The sequence below is a fragment of the Electrona antarctica genome (genome assembly GCF_951216825.1).
Source record: "Electrona antarctica genome assembly, chromosome: 8".
NCBI classification, from domain to species: Eukaryota; Metazoa; Chordata; class Actinopteri; order Myctophiformes; family Myctophidae; genus Electrona; species Electrona antarctica.
Genome location: NC_136789.1, coordinates 6,480,605 through 6,501,779, shown reverse-complemented (window position 1 = coordinate 6,501,779; position 21,175 = coordinate 6,480,605). Strand labels below are relative to the sequence as shown.

The 21,175-nt window shown below is 43.9% G+C and overlaps 1 protein-coding gene across 1 annotated transcript in view; it reads right to left on the bottom strand.

Moving 5' to 3' along the window:
- Positions 1-478: 478 nt before the first annotated feature.
- Positions 479-21,175, bottom strand: part of uvrag (UV radiation resistance associated gene) — a 113,161-nt gene continuing 92,464 nt past the window's right edge. Inside the window, exons 14-15 of the mRNA XM_079508619.1 lie at positions 12,403-12,494; positions 479-2,312 (exon numbers count right to left, since the gene is read on the bottom strand). Coding sequence (XP_079364745.1) covers positions 1,454-2,312; positions 12,403-12,494 — 951 coding nt within the window. The 3' untranslated portion in view covers positions 479-1,453. The remainder of the gene's footprint in view (positions 2,313-12,402; positions 12,495-21,175) is intronic.

The window sequence follows — 21,175 nt, the reverse complement described above, 5'->3', positions numbered from 1 at the left end:
CTTAAAAACTTGGATACGGAGCCTGAGCGAGACATTTGAACAGTATACAGACATCAGTCCAGTTTTTTGGTCTACAGAGTATGACAATTATTGGACATTATTGACATTGAGAATAATATTGACAGGGTACATTAGAATAGTGAAAATAAAAGAGAAACGAGGCGATGGGATAGGAAAACAATTGCATCGTGACCCTGCTGTGTGCCATATGCTCCCCCCTTCACCCCCATTCCATCATCTTCTAAATCTTCTAGAGGCCTCCCCTGTAGAGAAAGGCAGAGTGTTGATCCATCCAATGGGAAGGGCCTAATGTTCAGGGCGTAACATTAAGGGAGCATCTGATTGGACTATTGGTCATAGCTCACCACCTCACTTTGTGATAGCAAGCTGCCATGTCTATTTGGTGACATTGATCAAAAGATCATTGGTGGGATTACTGTGACTGCCATTGGTCATATGCAAAGCACATGCCCTCCAGTTCCGACACACACACACACACACACACACACACACACACACACACACACACACACACACACACACACACACACACACACACACACACACACACACACACACACCCTGAATGAAGGCCTTGGAAGCATTTCAGCCACATACATTTGCTCACACTCTCAGAAGCAAAAAGCCCTGAGACAGTGAACTTAAGTTGTATCAGTTTAGTGAATGTAGTTTTAGACGAATAACATTACTTAAAGGGGAATTCCACTAATTTTCAACATTTTACTATGTCATTAATATACCTTAGATAAGTATATCTTGATGTCATCAAGATGTACTTTCCACACAGCTCCAGGGTATATTAATGGCATAGTAAAATGTTGAAAATGAGTGGTATTCCACTTTAAAACCTTTTTCAGACATCATTCATTATATTTCAGTGCAAATACTGAAACTGTACAGCTAACATACATCATTACCAACGAGCAGGGTGCTACTAGCCTCATTTCCCATAGAACTTTAAAGAAGAGTTGATATTTTGGAGGGTATAATCCATTATTGTCTCCTTGATGTAATATACATTTCAGACAGAGGAGACGACCTTGAAAAAATATTATGATGAGTGACATTTACCTTCTGCCGTAAGAGTAAGACTTGCTTACTGGATCAACCAGTAATGTCAACATACGTAATAAAAACAACACATCAATAAAATGTGCTAATTTTCCTCTCTTAAGAAACAAATAGAAGCAACTTAAGTTCACTGTCCCAATCCGATTGCTTTGAACATTACATTTTAAGGATTAGTATAGAAATGTTTACAAGAAGTGCAAATTGGTCATTATTCCAGACTAGCTTCTATGTTGTTTTTGATTCTATGATTCATGGGAGAGGGAGCTATGCTTGTTGACCCCAGCGCCTCTCGTCTTGATTCATGTCCCTGACTTATGTTTGTCCAACTTACAAATCCATATCTCCTCTCACGCCCTGTGACTCACTTGTCGGAGTTCTTGCGCGGTCGGCGGAAGCTAGACATGTTCTCACTAAGTGCATAGATGCGTCTGGAGAACTCTTCAAAGCCAGCCTCGTCTAGCTCGTCGCCCAGAACCTGCTCGTCACACTCCACAGCTACGGCGTGGTCCACAGGGATGCAGGGGTAGTCCTCCAGACGGGCCGCATCGCCCAGCCCCAGCCCCAATCCTAACCCCAGGCTCAAGCCCAGGCCTGTGGCTTCCGTACCCATAATCTCCTCTGCCTGCTCCACTGAGCAGTGAAGCTCCGGGACTAGGCCGCTAGGCCCCGATAGTCCATCTGCTGGTACCATGGAGCCATTCATGGCTTCCGTATGCTGGCTGGGGGGCAATGCTTCCACACCAGTGTCCAGCTCTGGAGAAGGGGGCTCAAAGCCCACCGTGCTGGTAGGCTGCTGCAGTTCCAGTTCTCCTTCTTCCTCAGCCTCTCCGTCTGTCTTCCCCAGCTCACTCCCCATTTCCGTCACCACCACCATCTCGCCAGTTTCATCATGCTCCTCTTCATCCCTCTCTCCATGCTCATTGGTCGTGACAGTCTTGGCTAGGCTGAGTGATGCCATGCCAGCATCCAGAGAAGAGGACAGGTGTTTGGGAGAGGGCGAAGGAGGTGCCAGGCCAACAGGGGGCTGCTGTTCAGCTGGACCGAAGGTGGGAGGAGGGGTGACCCTGTACTTGAGCTTATCAGCCTCTGAGCTGGCCCGTTTCCTTACGCCCCGCTCTGGGGAGCTGGTGTGGCAGGGGAAGCCCATCTCAGAGACGGCCGAAACACTGTGCTGGGTCTTGGTCGGCACTGGTATGGAGCTGGAGGTATGGTGCCGGTCGCTGTTCGGGAGAAAGAAAAAAGCAATCAGAGAAGACATAAAAAGCAAGGAAAGAAAAAAAAATCAGTACATCAGTTTCTTTAACATTTAAAAAAGGAAGAAAAGAAAAAACATACAAAAATTTGTATTTTACCCGCTCAACCCTGGTATCTCGTACCATTAAAAAGAAATAAAATAAAATGTAAAGAAATGTAAATGTAAAGAAAAATCAATAAAGGGAACAGGTTAGGAAAGCTATATATTGCATAGTAGTAAGTAAGTAAGTACATTTATTTATAGAGCACCTTTCAAAACAAGTAAAGGTAAAACAATCATAATAAAACAAGGGCAAAAACAAAACAAAAACAACAATATAAAAGCAAAACAATGAAGTGCAAATATATCAAGTAAAAACACATGCTTACGAAATAAGTACGTTTTTAACAAGTTCTTAAAACCGTCGGCGTTCCACAAAGTGGGAGCAACCACTGCAAATGCTCGGTCCCCTTTAGTTTTAAGTTTGTGATTTATACTTATAGTGATTCTGAAATGTATAAACCGGTTGAAAATATTCAGATTATGGGATATTAAAATAAAACTACTAATGTGAGACTATCAACATAAAATATCCAATGGAGATTTACATAAAAATAAATAATAAAGAATATAATGGTTTTTTTTTCATGGAGACTAGATTAATCCTGCACCGTGACCGGCATAAGAGATAGAGGGAGGGAAGGGAGTGAGAGACCTGAGATCCAATTGGACCAGCTTCTGCCTTGATCTCATCTGCCTCCTCCCTGGACCCCTGCCCCCCCCCCCCCCCTCTTTGCTCCTGATCCAGAACGGAGACAGCTGCAGCTCTCTGCAAATCACTCCGCGTTACAACATTCAAAAAACATTTGTGCAGTCTGTGCGACTACATATTCCGTACTGCCGTCGTGGAAGTGCGCAGCAGGCGTTCAAACCAAGGTATGCAAGACGTACCCCCCCGAATAACCGATAACAGACTGGCAACGTTGGACAGCTAGCTCCACCAGTCCGGATTTAAGTCATAAATTAACTTTAAATGGAGGGGGAGGGGCACGGTCTCTTCTGATATCCGCAACCACATACACGTCAGCAGACTACTTAGTGGTATGTTTAACCTGGCCAGTCAAACCTTTGAGGAGTCAAAGCATTGGATCACCAGGGTCATGGGTGAGGTTGGGACCCCTGACCTCTCCAGAGGTACACATTGGACTGGTGAAAAACTAGATAAAAACTAGATTCAGGGGGAGAATTCTCTGAATCAGAGGTGCAGTCACCATACTGTAGATAGATAACCATCTATCTGTAGACTCCAGTGAGTCATGCTTGTGATAGGGTGACATCCACTGAAAACGTAATCGCTGTTTGGTGGAGAATGTCAACATTTATAGCCTATAAAGCAGGGCATGTCTGTAACTCTTCCTGGAGCCCGAAACATGGTTGTAACACAGGGTTCAGAGGCCGGACAAGACATTCTCCAGGCCATATCGTAGAAGCTAGACAAAGGCTTCAAAGTGTCTTATGATACATAGATAAATGGCATATGGGTTTAAGGTGCTGCATGTAAAAGCTACAGTACAGCTATCAGTGAAGATGATCACAGGAATGTAGTTGAATACTGTATGTTGGAAAGCTAAATAGTCACAGGAAAATCTGGTTAATGACCTGATGTTGAGTCAGATAGTGCTCCTCTTTAAGGCAGAAGACTAGAGTCAAGACTGACTATTTAGCAGTGTGTGTTCATCGAAATACACCAAGTAATGAAAGTGACTTCAGCAATTGCCCCAAGTAACCACACACGCTAGCACTGTAGCTGAGACTAAACAGAAACAATATGATCCTCCAACACTCAATTGTCTCGGGAAAAATCTAAAATAAAATGGCTTATATAAAGAAAAATGAATGGATTGCGATTAAAGACATTTTACAAAACTAAATCCTTGCAGAACATTTTTGAGCACGATCCAAAAACTCAAGCAAAAACCTAATTCTGCAGAGGAGAATAAAGAGAGATTTCATGAGAAATCAATTATCATATAAATGACTGGAAACTGTGGTCCAGGCTCTCCGGAACGCAAGACAGGTTTGGAAACCAGAGATGATTTATATGGAGTAAAAAATAAGAGAAAAAAAAACAGGTTTAAAGTTTCCATGCAAAATGTATAAAAAGCTAAAGTGTAACTAGTATGTTTTTTGCTAGACTGAATGATATCCTCATGGCTATAGTTCTGAGGCTGATTAGATAGCTCTGATTTGAATTAATATCAGCCTTCTCTTTGTTTCATCTATTTTCAGTTCCATGGCCTATACAGTTCCCGACACTCTCTCAGAACTGTTGCCGCACGTAATCTGTTTCAGCATCTATAATTGCATAATAGCTATAGCTCTGGAAAACATGCAGATATTTCACAACATTCAATCCCACTGATAAATAAATACTGCACAGCTTTTCTGTGTCAAGAAGATGCCCTTTCCTCTGATATTTAGTTTATCCTGTTTATCTTTATTTGTCTATGACCGCATCCTGTTTTGGAGTAGTATTTTATATTGACCCCCACCCCCCCCCATGTGGTTCTGGGAGATATATATCAAATCCATATTAAATCGATATTGTAATATGATGACACAAGATTTAATCTGGGACTGCAGGATGTAATTTTCAGAACGTACAGTACCTGACTGTTCTAGCCGTCCTATTATTATATACACAATACAGAAGAGTTATCTCATTGTGTAAATATTTTGTGAAAGCACCAGTAGTCATCCTCACAAAATTGTTCCGTGCCATATGGAGTCAAGGCTATAACATCATATTGGTGACATTGATGACGTACTCCATATTTCTATTATATTATCGATCTTTGTTGGAGAGCGGCTGATCGGACCAACTTTCCACTCAAATCTTGAGTAGAAACCTTTTAAACTTTTGTTTAAAACATGAGTTCCTCTCATGAATGTCTCTAGTGTGCAGAGGGTTGGAACGACACAAGCATTGAGCGACAGCATCGATTACTCAGTGCATGTGAGACATTATATTGAAAGTGCTCCGCCGCTCAATGGATGAGAGTATTTAGTTGCCAGGTCTGTTCTTAAAAGCAGTGATGGTGTACAACTATACTGTAGTACAAAACCACCCCAAAGGACCAGGTGTAAAAAAAAAAAAAAGATGATATATCAACAGTGCAGAACAGCTGCTGATATATGCCTTCTGTGAAGAGCAGTTGTTCATCCCTGAGAGAAAAAACACCAGTTATCAACATTTGACCATATTCACACGGTGGCCGTTTTGTTCTTACGTCATACTCCGGGGGGCAGGGGCGGGGAGGGGGGGGATACCCCCTCCACTTCAGGGTGTTTTTTATAAGTCATTACATTTTACTGGACCCTAATCCCTGGTGGGTTTCCCTGTAAATGATTTCACCACATAAATGCCAACTGCGATGTCTCTGCCTAAATCATTAGACAGAGGACTTGACGTGCTGTGCTGTGAATGGGTTCATAGCTCTTTGTCGCCCTCATGCCTTTTCCACAGCCAGTATCAAACTCCGATTCACAGCTCTTTCTCACTCTCATGTCTTTTCGCAGCATCAACATCAAATTTCAGATGGGCCCCCGGAATAAAGTAAGCCGAAGCTTTCCACTGTCTAATCCACCGACAGGCTCAGGATACGCCTCTGTTCATATCCAATGCTGCTAAAATGCTGGGATTGGAAGCCAAAACAAATAATGGCAGATAAGATTTGGTCTTTTGATGTGGTAAAAAGAATCCCTATGGAGCTGCTAAAGCAAATATTACTAATATTGTGATATGCATTACGAGGCTGAGTTTTCTTTCTGCTGAAATAGGGCAAGGTTCCCCGACTGCTTGGCCTTTGAAGATAGGGACTATTCCTGTCATATCAAAACCATCACACGCCAGCACAGCATGTTTAAAACATTCAACAAGCTGGAGATGCAAACACAGGCACATTTCCAAAGTTGTCGGAAGTGTTTTTTGTTCCTTTTTGGGCACAGAGGTGATATGAAACGGTAAATTGTGAGTGTGTAAAATGTGGTTATTTGTGCATGTTTATACTGTGACTATCTGTAATACAAATGGAGGTGAGCAGAAGTGATGGAACACCATGGCACTCTGTGCAGGATAGTATGATTTATTGATACTAGAAGCTCCAAGTGTGTGTAGGAGCCAACACACTCTCCCTTTAGGGAAAAGAAGAATGTATCACCACACGCACGGACAAGCATGCGTGCACGCACGTACGTGCACACACACACACAAAGACATCAACATGTGCATACACACGTGAACAAAGATATCAACACACAAACATGTGAACTACACATGCTTTCAGCTTTCAGCTTTACAGCTTTCAACGGGCCTGAAAATTAACTAACTGGGCCGGCCCGGCCCGAACAATTACCATACATTTAGGCCCGAAATGCTAAAACCAAAAAAACAGAAAAGGTGGCATTATGTGTGTAATGTCAAAGTCACGCATCCAACAAGCTTTGAACTGAGCAGATTGGACCTTCCGTTCCAGAGATAATGGCCAAAACATCATCTTGAAAGCGGCCACTTTCACCAATTTTCGATTGCCGATTTTGACCATTGTTGCCCGTTTTTCTTTAATAACACAGGCTAGGAAGGTTGGACAGTGACAAACTAGATACCTAGATACAGTTGATATTTTTTCCCGGGTAGTAGATTTTATTTATTCATTTTTTCACCGAACCCGGCCCGACTAATTAGCATTTGGGTTGAAAACTTTAGTGCACGCACGCACGCACACGCACACACACACACACACACACACACACACACACACACACACACACACACACACACACACACACACACACACACACACACACACACACACACACACACACACACACCCCTTTCCCCTGGTGCACCACAGCGACCATACACGTGGGTATGGACTAGTATAATTGTTGTATTATATAGTATTACATATTGATGCAACGTGTGCCCCCACTCGGCAGTGCGGTGTGAGGCCAGAATTCTAGATCGGTCCGAACCTCAGGTAGCTGTAAATGGACAGAAATTTAAAACTGTCAACCAACTACTGAATATCAAATGAAAGAAAGAAGAATTTAACATTTAATCATCCTTTCCAATTATCCTTGTTTTAGGAAATACGTTGTAGTGATAGATTGGTCTATATACTACATACTACTAATACCTACTAGAATCAACATGCCTTGAGAATGGATAACAAGCGTGGATAACATAAGGTTCTTCGGCTAGTCACTGATTACACCACAGCTGTCTAAACAGCACAGGCCCTGCAGCACACAATGACAAAGGAAGATACACATGCACACGAAGACTCATGTATCTTATGTGTTTTGGGAAGGAGTTTACAACCCCTAGAGGCAGTGTGATGCATCAACAACATTGCTACGTGGAATCACATAGTCAGGCAAGGTGCCCTATGCGTCTCTCTCACCCAGGTACTCCTGCTTCAGTGCACCGGGTGTCTCTCTCACCCAGGTACTCCTGCTTCAGTGCACCGGGTGTCTCTCTCACCCAGCTTCAGTGCACCGGGTGTCTCTCTCACCCAGGTACTCCTGCTTCAGTGCACCGGGTGTCTCTCTCACCCAGCTTCAATGCACCGGGTGTCTCTCTCACCCAGCTTCAATGCACCGGGTGTCTCTCTCACCCAGCTTCAATGCACCGGGTGTCTCTCTCACCCAGCTTCAATGCACCGGGTGTCTCTCTCACCCAGCTTCAGTGCACCGGGTGTCTCTCTCACCCAGCTTCAATGCACCGGGTGTCTCTCTCACCCAGCTTCAATGCACCGGGTGTCTCTCTCACCCAGCTTCAGTGCACCGGGTGTCTCTCTCACCCAGCTTCAATGCACCGGGTGTCTCTCTCACCCAGCTTCAATGCACCGGGTGTCTCTCTCACCCAGCTTCAATGCACCGGGTGTCTCTCTCACCCAGCTTCAATGCACCGGGTGTCTCTCTCACCCAGCTTCAGTGCACCGGGTGTCTCTCTCACCCAGCTTCAGTGCACCGGGTGTCTCTCTCACCCAGCTTCAATGCACCGGGTGTCTCTCTCACCCAGCTTCAATGCACCGGGTGTCTCTCTCACCCAGCTTCAATGCACCGGGTGTCTCTCTCACCCAGCTTCAATGCACCGGGTGTCTCTCTCACCCAGCTTCAGTGCACCGGGTCTCTCTCTCACCCAGCTTCAATGCACCGGGACAGGGAGCCTCTGAACCTGTGCCAGGCTCTCCGTGGATGAGGAGCCGTGAATGAGAGCATGTCGAATGCGTTTGTTTTGATCTCAGCAGTGCTCTTCCGTTTACAAAGCACAGGTTTCTGGTACTGACTCTCCAGCTCTCCCTTGGTAATAGATTAACTGTCTCTCTCTGTGCCTCGTCTCTCAGCAAGGTAGCCAAGGAAAATCCTGACTATTTGTCAATGGTGCTGTACTGTATACGTTATGGCGACGAGTCCGTGAGACAGAGCTGTTTGGAGAACTGCAAAGATATGATCAGGCGTCAGCCAGTCAACCAGCCATATGGCCCACTCTACAGTCTACACACACCTTATGAAATTTAAAGTATATATATATTATATATAGGCTTACTCTATGTGTGTGTGTGTGTGTGTGTGTGTGTGTGTGTTTAATTATTATTTGTGTAGGCTATATTGTACTGTGTACCGTATATAGTTCCTTTCCACCACCTCTGTATAAAATGCCCAAGATGATCTTATTGTGTTCTCACGCCTCACAGTCTTGCTTCGGGACCATAGACTGTAAAATATACGTTCGGGACAGGCCTTCCATGCAGATTGAACGCATGCTGCATTAATTCTACATGGAGGGAGGAAGCGTTTCCAGAACATTTATGGATTCGGGTTCCCCTGGCTATAGCAACACACCATTCCTGTCTGCATCAATGGAAGGCGAAGAGAGGCGTCAAGGAGGGGAAGCGAGGAAGTGAACATCGGCCCCAACTCTCACAGCCTGCAGGTTAACTCCCTGCAGCTGCAATGCAGCATTTTTATGTATCCATATTTCATACGCTTGGCCCCCGTGCTGGAAATTGTATCTGAATTTAGGCTTTTTTCAAAGTTAGGCCAGGAGGTGGGTGGGGGTTCAGGGGTTGGGATTTGGGGGGCTAGAAGAATGACATTTATGTGGTGAAATAAAAATAAAATAAAAATAAAGGCCAACAAAAGGAATAAACAAAAGTGTGCATGCATACAGTATGTGTTCATTTGTCCTTGTCTGTGTACATGCTGAGGTCCACTGAGCCCTGCCGTCCTCTCAGGACATCATTTTTAAGGTTAATAAAGGGAGATAGAGTATGTCAGTGTTGTGATGAATACTCTGGATGAAGTATAAATCAAGGCTTCAGGTGAAAAGCAGTAGCCTCGACTTCAAGCATACTGAAGGAGACGTGATTGTCTATCTGTGCTCTTCCTAGGACCAATTGTAGGAATTAAAAGTGACGTGTAGTGACAAGAATACCCTGGAAATCTGGAATGGCCCAAACAACCAAATTAGGAGAAATAAAAATAAAAAGGTGTTGCCTCCTCGATTGGTTCATGAGGGGAACACCACTGTCAACGGCCTTGTTGAGTTGGTCTCCATTGAGTCATGCAGGCTCATTGTCAAGAGGCTAACAACAGGGATGGCGAATGCTCAACTGTACAGTAGGGGAGCAACTACGTCACCTGTCAGCTAGCCAAAACATGACCAGGTGCATAGACGGACGGACATACTGTACTATGTTATGCATACTACACATGCCCGCACGACACATGTACAACACAGTCAAATCACACTCCAGAGAGTGTAAAAATGGACCAGTAAGGGTAAGCCTTTACTGCGTAGTACAGTATTTGTGGATCTAATTCAGTCGGCTCGGTGGAAGGAAGCGGGCAGTTTCACGACCCTCCACCAACGACTCTTGAGTCAACACAGAGGGCCTTTTGTTCTCGTCCCTGCGGCCTCGTTGTCCACCAGGAGCGTGGCTGCGGCAAGCAGCCGTGGAATCGTTGCACTTCCATCTCCACTTTTCAACTTTCCTGCGATTGCGTATGCACATACTTGCACAAACATACATACACACACACACACACACCATGAGCATAAGCCCTCAGGGTTAGTGGGCCCAATGCTTTCATCTCATTTATCTTTGGGCCTTTACACTTCCCATTGAGGGGGTATGAGGGGCCGATTTGATGGCTTTTCATGGCTTCTTTCCTTTCAAAACAAAAGATTATTCAATTAACGTGTGTAATACACGTTTTCCCCTCTGCCGACCCTGGGAGAGGAGTGGAGATCAAAGACAGCTTCGCTTTTATAGGACGGTGGAGCAGTAGTCTGGCACAGACTGACTCCCCGTTTTAAGGAAGGGTTAACGTTACTTACAGGCCATCAGACTACAGGGGAAAGATCTAAAAAGTCCATGCACTGTGACCCCGGTGACTGAATACCTCATTATCCAACACCATTAAGCTTAGTTCAGACCAATGATTCACGATGAGACAAAACCGCTTTAGGCCCTATTTATACTTTGTCTTAGGACGGAGTCACGTGGCAGAAATAGCTCTCTGTATCTACACTGTCGTACTGCGGAGCATAAACATTGTGGACAAGAATAGCAGTGGTCTGAATGACCCCGAGAACAGGGATGATTATGCATATGGTTACAATGGAACGTCTAAATGATGTTTGGTGGAAGGATTTCCTTTTTTAGTTTAGTTTTTTTTGTTTAGAAAAATAGGACATGTCTTCAGTGAATGTAGTGGAGTGTCAGAGCCTCCAGGACCCCCAGCTGCAGATCAAGAGTGTGATTGCAGACCGGGCCCTCTCCATGTAATGGAGCACGGCTGTGGATTGCTACTACTGTATATTATACTACACCACTACACTGTATATTATCTTAACATTCTTATTATACCACTATATACTAACAGTATCGTTATACTATATCATTATAATACTATCTTACACTATAATACGTATGATTAGGGGTGTAACGATACATTTTAACAGCGATACGATACGTACAGTATCACGATACATGGTTGACGATACGATACATGGACGATACTGGTTCATTATGGCGATACCATACGATTCAATGATTTGAAATCGATACATTAACTATTTAGCAAATACATTAAATAGGTGTGTAACTTGTGGATAGTGCTGGTTTTTTAAGAGAAAGATGTATTATTATGGATATACATTTGTAAACAGTGATTCTCTGGCAAATAGATGGACATTGTATTTGAACACAAATGGACAAACCCACGCCTTGACATAAATAGAGAACATCTTTCGATAGAGCAATTGTAGCGAAATGGAATGGAAAAGTAATTAAACCCTCTTTTTCTTCTTTCTTCTTAAAATTGCTAAATACAATCCTTTTTTTACATATCGATATACTTCGATCTTTTTAATTAAAATCAATATTTCGATACAGTTACTATATTGTTACACCCCTACGTATTATCATTTATTAGGGGTCAAACCCAAAGGGCGTAGACCCCTAATTGTTTCCGTAAGAATTCCTCCATTTTAGCAGTTTTGGCAGTTCTGTGCTATCGTTCTTCACAAAATTCGGCAATATGGTAGAAGGCCGTGAGAATCCCTCAGGAACAGAAGTTCACAGTCATTCTTCAAAAGACCTCTGAAATTTAGATCTCCCAATGAGTACATTTTATTGCTCGATCCACTTTTTCTGCCTTTTTTCGGCTACGTCAAAGAATTTTGTGTCCTTGGTAACCGCTCCACTTGAAACCGCATTTCCATTCATGCGAGTGGAGTCTGGACCCTGGTTACGGGACTACAGCGCTACAGACAGACAACCCCTTCAACCAATCAGCGTAACAAAAAAAGCCGTCATCTCCAGTCTACCAATGCCATGAAGTCGAGCAGTGAATTTCATCAATGTTTATATAGCTCATTGTATACAGTATATTGCGTATAGCTTTTTTTTCTTTTTGGGCCCATTTTATAGCTTCTTGCAGCTATATTTGTTATTGCCACTACTCTCCCTCTGTCTCTTCTTCTCTCTCTGGAACAGACTTACCAGCGAACCAGCAGGCCGTGTTCTAGGAAGTTCTTGAGGTTGGGTAATGTCTGCCGCAGGTCTGGGGTGGACAATCCATGCTGGTATCTCAACTGGAAGATTAAGGAAACACAAACATTGTCATCAGTGCTCCATCATATTATGATAAATAATGCACACTTTACTGCACTGTTACATTTAAATGTAACAATGTAAATCCACGTCTTACAGTATGGATGGAAGGACAGTAAAATCATTACTAATCAGACTATTCTTCACTGGGACACACAAGAATGGACATGTTCTCCTAACAACTGGCATGTGTGTTGACGTGTGTAAGGTGTGTGCAGGAGAGATGTGGAGTTACATAGTCCCGCGTTGCCAGACTATAAGATCGCCGCCGACCAATACACCTGGTGGAATCTAAATCCATTGTATTTGTTACAACAGCCAGGGAAAGGCTGCAGACAAACCTATACCTACTGCTCTGCAAACTATCACAATGATTTGGGATTGGTTCTGCAATGCAATTCTTATTGAAATCTCGGAATAGTTTCCACACAGTTTTAGGAACTGCATGGAATTTAGATGCAAATCCTACTGGGCAGAGGTCTCTGATCGTCTGGCAACGTGAGATTACAGTGGACACGATAAAGCAGCTCATTGCAAACACATCTGGAGGAAATGGGGCAAAAGAAGTGAACACTACCGGTGGTCTCCCTCTCTCTCTCTTCTTAATCAATCCACTTCCAAATCTAGCCTCTACTGCAATTCTCCCACTATCACACTGGAGTGCTTTATACTGTACCACCATTATAGAACCAAAACCATGGGAGGAAAACGCCAACAGGGCCACCACGAAGCTCCAGCACCAGAGCCAAACTATCTCTGCCTCAGCTGAGTGGTATATCATCACGCCACCTCATGTCCCACAGAGTTTATTTAACCTGATTTAACTGAACAGCAGAGGAGCATCACGCCTCACGTCCAGTGTATATACCCCAGCCTCTCGCACGCACGTGTGCGCACACACACGCGCACACGCGCGCACACGCACGCACACACATGCACACACACACACACACACACACGCGCACACACACACACACACACACATACACACACGTCTTTCCCCTGGTGCACCACAGTGACCATACACGTGCCCTCGCGTTTCAATACAGTGATGAAGTGAATGCGATTGTGATGAAGAGGAACACAGCACTCCCTGTAGAACTGCTCTCACCCAGCATAACATTCTGCTAAGTCTCTCACCCAGCATAACATTCTGCTAAGTCTCTCACCCAGCATAACATGCTGCTAAGTCTCTCACCCAGCATAACATTCTACTAAGTCTCTCACCCAGCATAACATTCTGCTAAGTCTCTCACCCAGCATAACATTCTGCTAAGTCTCTCACCCAGCATAACATTCTGCTACAGTAGGTCACACTGAAGATGGAATGAGAAAGAAAGGCAGACGAACAGAGGAATTATGGACAATTAAGTGTTTGAGCCTCAGAGGCTAAAGGTCACACTTCCTAGTTTGTGTTTACAGTTTAAGGGGAGATGAATGATTTTTTTGGGGTGCAGGGGGTGTTAAGCATTTAGCATAACACATCCATCCTGGCCGTTTTCTCATGCCATGCACTGTAATATTCTGTCACGGGCTGCAGCACAGTATAGAGGTTGATTAATGGCACCAGGAGTGGCATAAGCGTTAACACAAAGGGGCCGTACAGCCACCACCCGGAGTCCAGACTCCAGACAGGACACATGTGTACATACTATGTGCATGCATGTGTGTGTGTGTGTGTGTGTGTGTGTGTGTGTGTGTGTGTGTGTGTGTGTGTACGAGACTCTTAGATCTCTCTGCTGCACGGTATATTGTACCAAAATGGATTTCATCTTCAGGTCCGCAGAACAGCTGCCAGAATAGTGTTTGTACCGTGCAGCGTGTGACATGTACTGGTGCTGAACATGTGTGTGGATTAGAATTTTATATGTTCCGATATGTTTGTGTGAGCACGCACTCCTGTGTTCTGGCTCCAAAAGGTCCCTGCCAGTCCCCGCTAGGGAGCCAGAGCAAACGCTTACAACAGTTATCACAGTTGCGAAGCTGCTTTACCAAAAGCAGCACAGATGGAGAATCGGAACGGGGTATCGCCTCACATCGCCGCTGGTGATGAAATTATCCAAACCCCTCGAACAACAACACAGGGATCCATTCATGGCCAAGAGTAAACCTCTGGGTCTGACCAAATGATGGTGTAGTGTTGTCCACAGAGCCTGCTTAACGGAATAGGGTTTTAAAGAGAGGGCCAAGATCAATAACACCCCTAGTTTAGCAACAGAAAGAATATAGCAACGATGGGGCAGGGGGCCTTGAATGTTCTGTGCACAGGGAGAGAGAAAAAAATCTCAAGGAAATATCAACAGGTTATGCTCTAGATATGTATCAATACGAACCAGATATAACCACAGAGCAAATATTATGTCTTCAAGCTAAAAGCCAAACTGAGTTCGCTGGATACTGTATGCTTTGTGTGATGCTCAAAGCACAGTTGTGAGGCTTAACAAAACACTATAAGGCTGTAACCCTGTGCCTTTGTTAGCGAGTGGGGCTGAGCTCTGCAAGTGCGTGTGATGACCACATCGCTCGTGTGAGGGGAGCCCTCTGACATCTAACATGTTACACTCAAGAATGCGTAGCACTGTTTGTGCGTGTGAAACAGAAGTGTGTGTAAGAGACAGACAGAGCAAACTGGTGCATGCCATTTGTGTGTATTATCTCTTGTTTTCCCTACAGCTATGCAGTATGTGTTGGAACTGCGCCAAGCATGCACCATATAGAAACTGGATAGGGGTGAAGACACCATCAAGTGCAGGGTGACATCACTGTGTTGCTCTGAGAGCGCTCCATTGTTGTACAGCTCGTTCCACCGAGGCACACGTGTGAATTCCAAAGACATGCTTGCAGGACTACGACTGGCCTAGCACGAACATCTCCAAAAAAGCAGCGCTGAAACGAAAGAATATGGCCCTTTGTTCTTTCCCCTCTGACAAGTCCTGAAAAGAAAATATATAAAGACCTGCACATCTGGACCCTCCAGGCTTCTTCTGCTGCCAAACCTCTGCCAGTGGGCACCAACAACACTTGAGATAAGTGTCTGGCTGGCAGCAGACAACTGTCACCGACGTGACTGGGCAATTAAGACTGCTGCTCGTTCATGCCGTCTTCATAATGAGGTGTGTTAAACGCATCCAGACTGTTTGGGGGACATGCAAGCTGCAGGCCCACAGCTGACCCAGCTCTTGGCCAGCCAGACTCCATCAATATTCATGGATTGGTCTGACCTCCCTGGTGGAAGCAACATTAAGTTGTTCCTCAGAGCATACTGTGTGTGTGTGTGTGTGTGTGTGTGTGTGTGTGTGTGTGTGTGTGTGTGTGTGTGTGGCTCATGGCATGTGTAGTTGTACTGAGCATGGCCTCAGACCTGGGCAGGCATATAACCTGGTCCTTGGTTGTTGAGTAAGCAAACCCTAAACCCCTTTCCCTCCTTCCCTGCTTGTGAGAGACAAACAGAAAACATCACTGTACTGGCTGCAACCACTCCACACAAAACACTCTGGAAGGCTGTAAAGAGGATGAAATGTGTGGGACATGAAGCTGGATGTCCGTTCCAATTACAGGCAACAAGGAAGCCTTGACGGCAAGAGGGAAATAAACAGCTCGCTGGGAGTCTCCAGGCTATGGCTTTTAAACGTAATCAGTTGTTTGGGAACAGGATGAGGGAACACGCACACTGGGTTCATTTGCACACAATAAGAATAGTCCACAATCGGCTTATGATTTCTGAACATGTTGTTAAATAGGATATAGGATTCTGTATAGGATTCTTCGAAAATATGCTGCCAACAACAACAACCTAGGTTTCTCTGTAAACGACCTGAGATAAAATCACTGTCAATCCGTTGATCAGAGACAGCATGTCATTTTATGTTTCCCCCGTATGGAGTGTTCATGGCATCCTCTCGGAGCTTGCATACTCCATCTAGAGTCCTCTTGTCAGCCTGGCCACGGGGCTCTTTGTGATGGAGCTAACCAGATCGTGGTGAGAAATTCCCAGAGCCCATTGAGTGTGGCTGTAAGGCGAGAGGGCTTAGTCAGAGGAGGGGAGGGCATGCCCACTGGCGTTCTTTCACACGATGACACGCTGAAATAGATCCAGCTAGGGCCCTTCGTCGCTTTGCGCACCTTTGTGTCTAGCCACTCCTTACCCTGTTTACCTATTTGAGAGAGGAAAAAAAAAGTACACCAGCATTTGGAGGGTTTTAAGACTATTTGTGGAACAGAGTGATCTGTTTATATGGCTACAGGGCCGGGCATAAGTGTATGTTTGAGCAACAGGATGTACGCAATCAACTCGTCATAACTGACAAGTCCAAAGAAGCATCCTCATCTATCATAAAGATATAGCGAGAGCCAGAGGAATGCAGTGTGTACAGCCATGCCCCGCCGAGCCACTGGAGGTCAGACCACATATATATAAACACACTACAGCTGACTTCAACCAGTGGGAAGCAGTCCGTTTACAGTACATGCCACCCATCATTTGGCAAAACCTGTTTGTTTTTTGCCGAGTTCTTTAGCACTGCTAAACAAACACAACTCGGCTTATGCCATGTATTACTGTTTCTCTGTATTTGTCACTACCAATCATCGTCAGATGAGACCACAAATGTGGGCGGGCCCCTGGGTGTCTTGAGGCTGATTGGTGGTGACACGCTATAGGAGGGTGGCCCGGGAATTGCGACTCCCCCCTCCTTAGCCGTGAGACCATTGGTCAGGCCGCCTGTCAGCGCCACAGTCGCAAGAGTTATGTTGATGGATGTTATTAGCATCGTCTGACGAAGAGGGGTTCCGCCACGCTCACCGGAGATGGTCAGCCGAGGAAATCAGGGAAGCTGGATATTTGTCATCAGGAGTGGTTACTTCACATAATGTCAAAGGGTCAAGCCTCCTCAAATCAAACTCTGTGAGTGTCCTCTATATGTCAGACCTGCATCACTGACAATTACCCAGTGATTTACAATCAGAGTGTCTTTACCCACAAGGGAAAAAAACAAAAATTGTAAATCGCAGCGTACATAGTTCTTACCAAGTCCCTAGGGTGGGCAATCAGGGGGTTCATTAGGTCTTATGTCGACTTGTTTCGGAGGGGTCTATCCAGCTGTGTCTCCTTCCACTATCCCTCTGGCTGATACAGGCTCTAGAGAAACCAGGAGAGATCATGTGCACCTCTATACAGATAACTAGAGGCCCTCTGGCTCTTGAAACAAAGCTGCCACTGGCAATAATTCAAATGCATGTCTCTTCAAAATGACATCCACATGACAATAAAAACAATAAAGATGAATAACTTAAATAAAACCCGATTCTGGTCAAATCAAACACACCATCATGTAGCAATCCATCACGAACAAAATAATGATGCCCAGACAAAACCAGAGCGCGTAACCACAGTATAGGCTACTGTAGGTTAACACATTACAGAAGCAGAGCAGAAGACAGCTCATCTCTTTTATCATGCCCACTCATGAAAACACTATGAAATATTAACCACTTAAACCCTATGCACTTCATTGACCGGGGTCCCCCAGGGACCAGGCACCCACACCCTCCTTGTTTCCCTCTACACCAAGCTTGCCTTGTAGATCTGCTATTTTCTCTGAATTTTCACCTATTCTGACATGCCCATTCACCAGAATAGGGACAATAGGAATAATGTGGTTAAATATGAATATAATTATATAAAATAATGCTCAATTGGTGATCGCTGAGACCAAAGTTTGATGCACTGAGCAAAAGCGAACAAAAAAAAAGGAGTTTACAAAGAAAAGTCATTGTTCCCACAGAACGTGGGAAAAGGGTGGTTTCACTTCATTCCAAAATCCCCATATCATGACTCTTGGATCTTCATCACATTTATCTCTTTCTGGACCACATTTCTATAGTTCACTCTTCATATGCCGTGAGATTCTATATCAAGTGAAAAATATGCAATAAAACGCAGATTTGGCCACAGCTTCTCACCCGGTGCACACAGATTACGGGCATTCTCTAGTGTCCATTGGCAGTGTCTGTCTGGCTGGTGCTTGCAAAACACATGCATCAACTGTACCACACGAAGGTCTTAAGAACACATTCCTATAATAGTCTGCAGCACTCAACAGACAGTAACATGATTAAGTTTGAGTAGCCAACACAGCCATAGTCAACTTTGCCTGCCTATGTGATTCTTCATGCCAGGTAGAATGATATTCAAGCTTTCCTCTTCACTGGTCCCTTGCAAAGGAAGTGGTTCATGCGCATTGAGCCTCACCACAGCGGTTAGAAATGTCTAAGCATATGTTAGTATATGTTTGTTTATGCATGCTCTCTCGCATTTCTTTACTTTATTTTCATAAAGGTCGCAGTGGGAGCCATGTCGAAGCCATTTTTAGTGGCAGTTAGTGGCAGTGCCACAGTCCTATTCGATTTTTTTGGTGTTTTATTTGTAAAATTAAAGTAAGTGTTAAAATTATGTTTTTCTGTGGCCACATCCCACAGTTCATTAAGAATACCAGTTTGAGACCTTAGGACCACCCACTTCAAACGTATTTGATATCTGCTGCTACTTTCAAAGGGGACTAGTTCTATTTTATTTTATGAATGTATTTATTAAGCACACACACCTTACTGTACAGTATGTACTGTGTATTTGAAATAGTTGTTTTGTTATTGGTCATCCTGACCTTTTATCTCTACTATGCAGTGTTGTTTTTGACAGTAAATGTTGATTTTGTTGTAGTCATAGTCTTTTGAATACATGTTCATTTAGTTTTAGTCACATTTTAGGCTAGTTTTAGTTGACTAAATGTAAGATTTTAGTAGACTAAATTTATAGTTGATTTAGTTGACTAAAATATATTTTGGCGGGCCTTGATGGCATGGCATTGTAATGGCTGATTTTAGACATGGTTGCATGCTGAAAATAGCAGATCTACAAGCTCATGGTTGCATACTGAAAATAGCAGATCTACAAGCTCATGGTTGCATGCTGAAAATAGCAGATCTACAAGCTCACAATGCGTTGTAGCGTCTTGTATTTCTACTGGATCTCTTCTCCACTAGTCCATCCCTAACATTTTTGTCTAGTTTTATTTGTTGATTAAATTGTGAATATATTTATTTAGTCTTAGTTTTAGTCATCATAGCTTAGTTTCTATTTAGTTTTCATTTAGTTTTCCTTGGTGAAAAAAGGTAGTCGACGAACAATTTTCGTCATAGTTTAACAAAATCAGCTTGTGGGCTACAGAACATAATTTCCCCCACTCTTTTACTCCTTGTAAAATAAAGTTGTGGTGTACTTGAATATACAGTACTTAGTAGTGTCACCAAGTGTTGCTGTCACTACCCATTTCAACACTCCCATTAAAAAAGATGTCTCCACAACAATGCTGGACTGGTGTAACAAAAACATTAGCCTCTAAATATTACTACTATGTTTTACATGTATGGATATCCGAGTATCAAGACGTTTCTCATTCTCTACACTATAATTTCTTTGGTCGTTGAGGTGCATTCACATCGAGCAGGACATGACAGGTATGTTATTTTGAGTGACATGATTCAATATTAATATACACTACGGCGGTGCCTGTTGGGCACTGGCCTACTTGGAACGATGCAAGTTGGAAATGAATGCCCCACCCAGATATTATGTCTGTGTCCCTTTTATGCCCATATATGGAGTTCTTTGTCAGGCATGCCCAAATATAGAGTCGCAGACGTCAAAATGATGTCAGAACAGCCCAGCTCCATATATGGACCCTGGGCAGGGGCCCTGTCCAGAGCCCGGGCAGAGGCCTTTTTGTGGCGGTTCTGGACAACCGTGGGTCCGACCGACTCGACACCGGCCACTGCACCGCCTGTGATGGTGCGGAACGCGCAAGTCAAGTCTGTGGGGGCAAACGGTTCTCGAGTTGGTGCATTTGTAGATAGATGTGATGGGAGGTATGTGTCAGAATTCAAGTCCAGTTCAAAACCCCTGTTTAACAGAGAAGCTTGGAGCTGACAAAAATAAACTGGAAATACACAAGGAACTAAGGAAGACAACCAACCACACACATTTTGGGTCCATGTTTGTTCCGACGTACTAAGAGTCCGACAGGCATTTGTCCGATACCCTACCCCAAACCTAACCTAACTGAGTTTTAACCGGATTCAAGCATGTGTCGGACTGTTGCACGTTGGACCAACGTCTGCGCCCTGCACATTTTACAGACACCAGGTGGTCTCTAGACTCTAGAGGAGTAATGGTGACTCCATAGACCCAAGTCTTTTCACTTGAAGACCTATCCTACGAGAAATATAAGTAGACTGTTAATGGAATAAATAACTTAAACATGCAGCGATGGAATCAGTGCTTTAGAACTCCTATTTCATATACAATACTGTACATTGTGCTTTCTTTTTCATCTACTGCTTTGATGTTTGAATAAATGGTTTAGTTGTTCCACAGAGACTTGTCAGTTTCTGGCAAAGCTGCCAGAACCAAACTAATATTTTTCACAGCTAAAATGAATCATGAATTCTTACAATAAAACAAGCTTCACATTTAGAGATAAAGAAAAGTTTGAGTTGGCAATTTTGCCAGACAAAAAAAGGACTTAATTTAAGTATAATGAATTGAGTTTGCTTGTATGAATGAGCAATTTGGGGGCAAATAAAAGGAGTCATCTCGAACAACTTC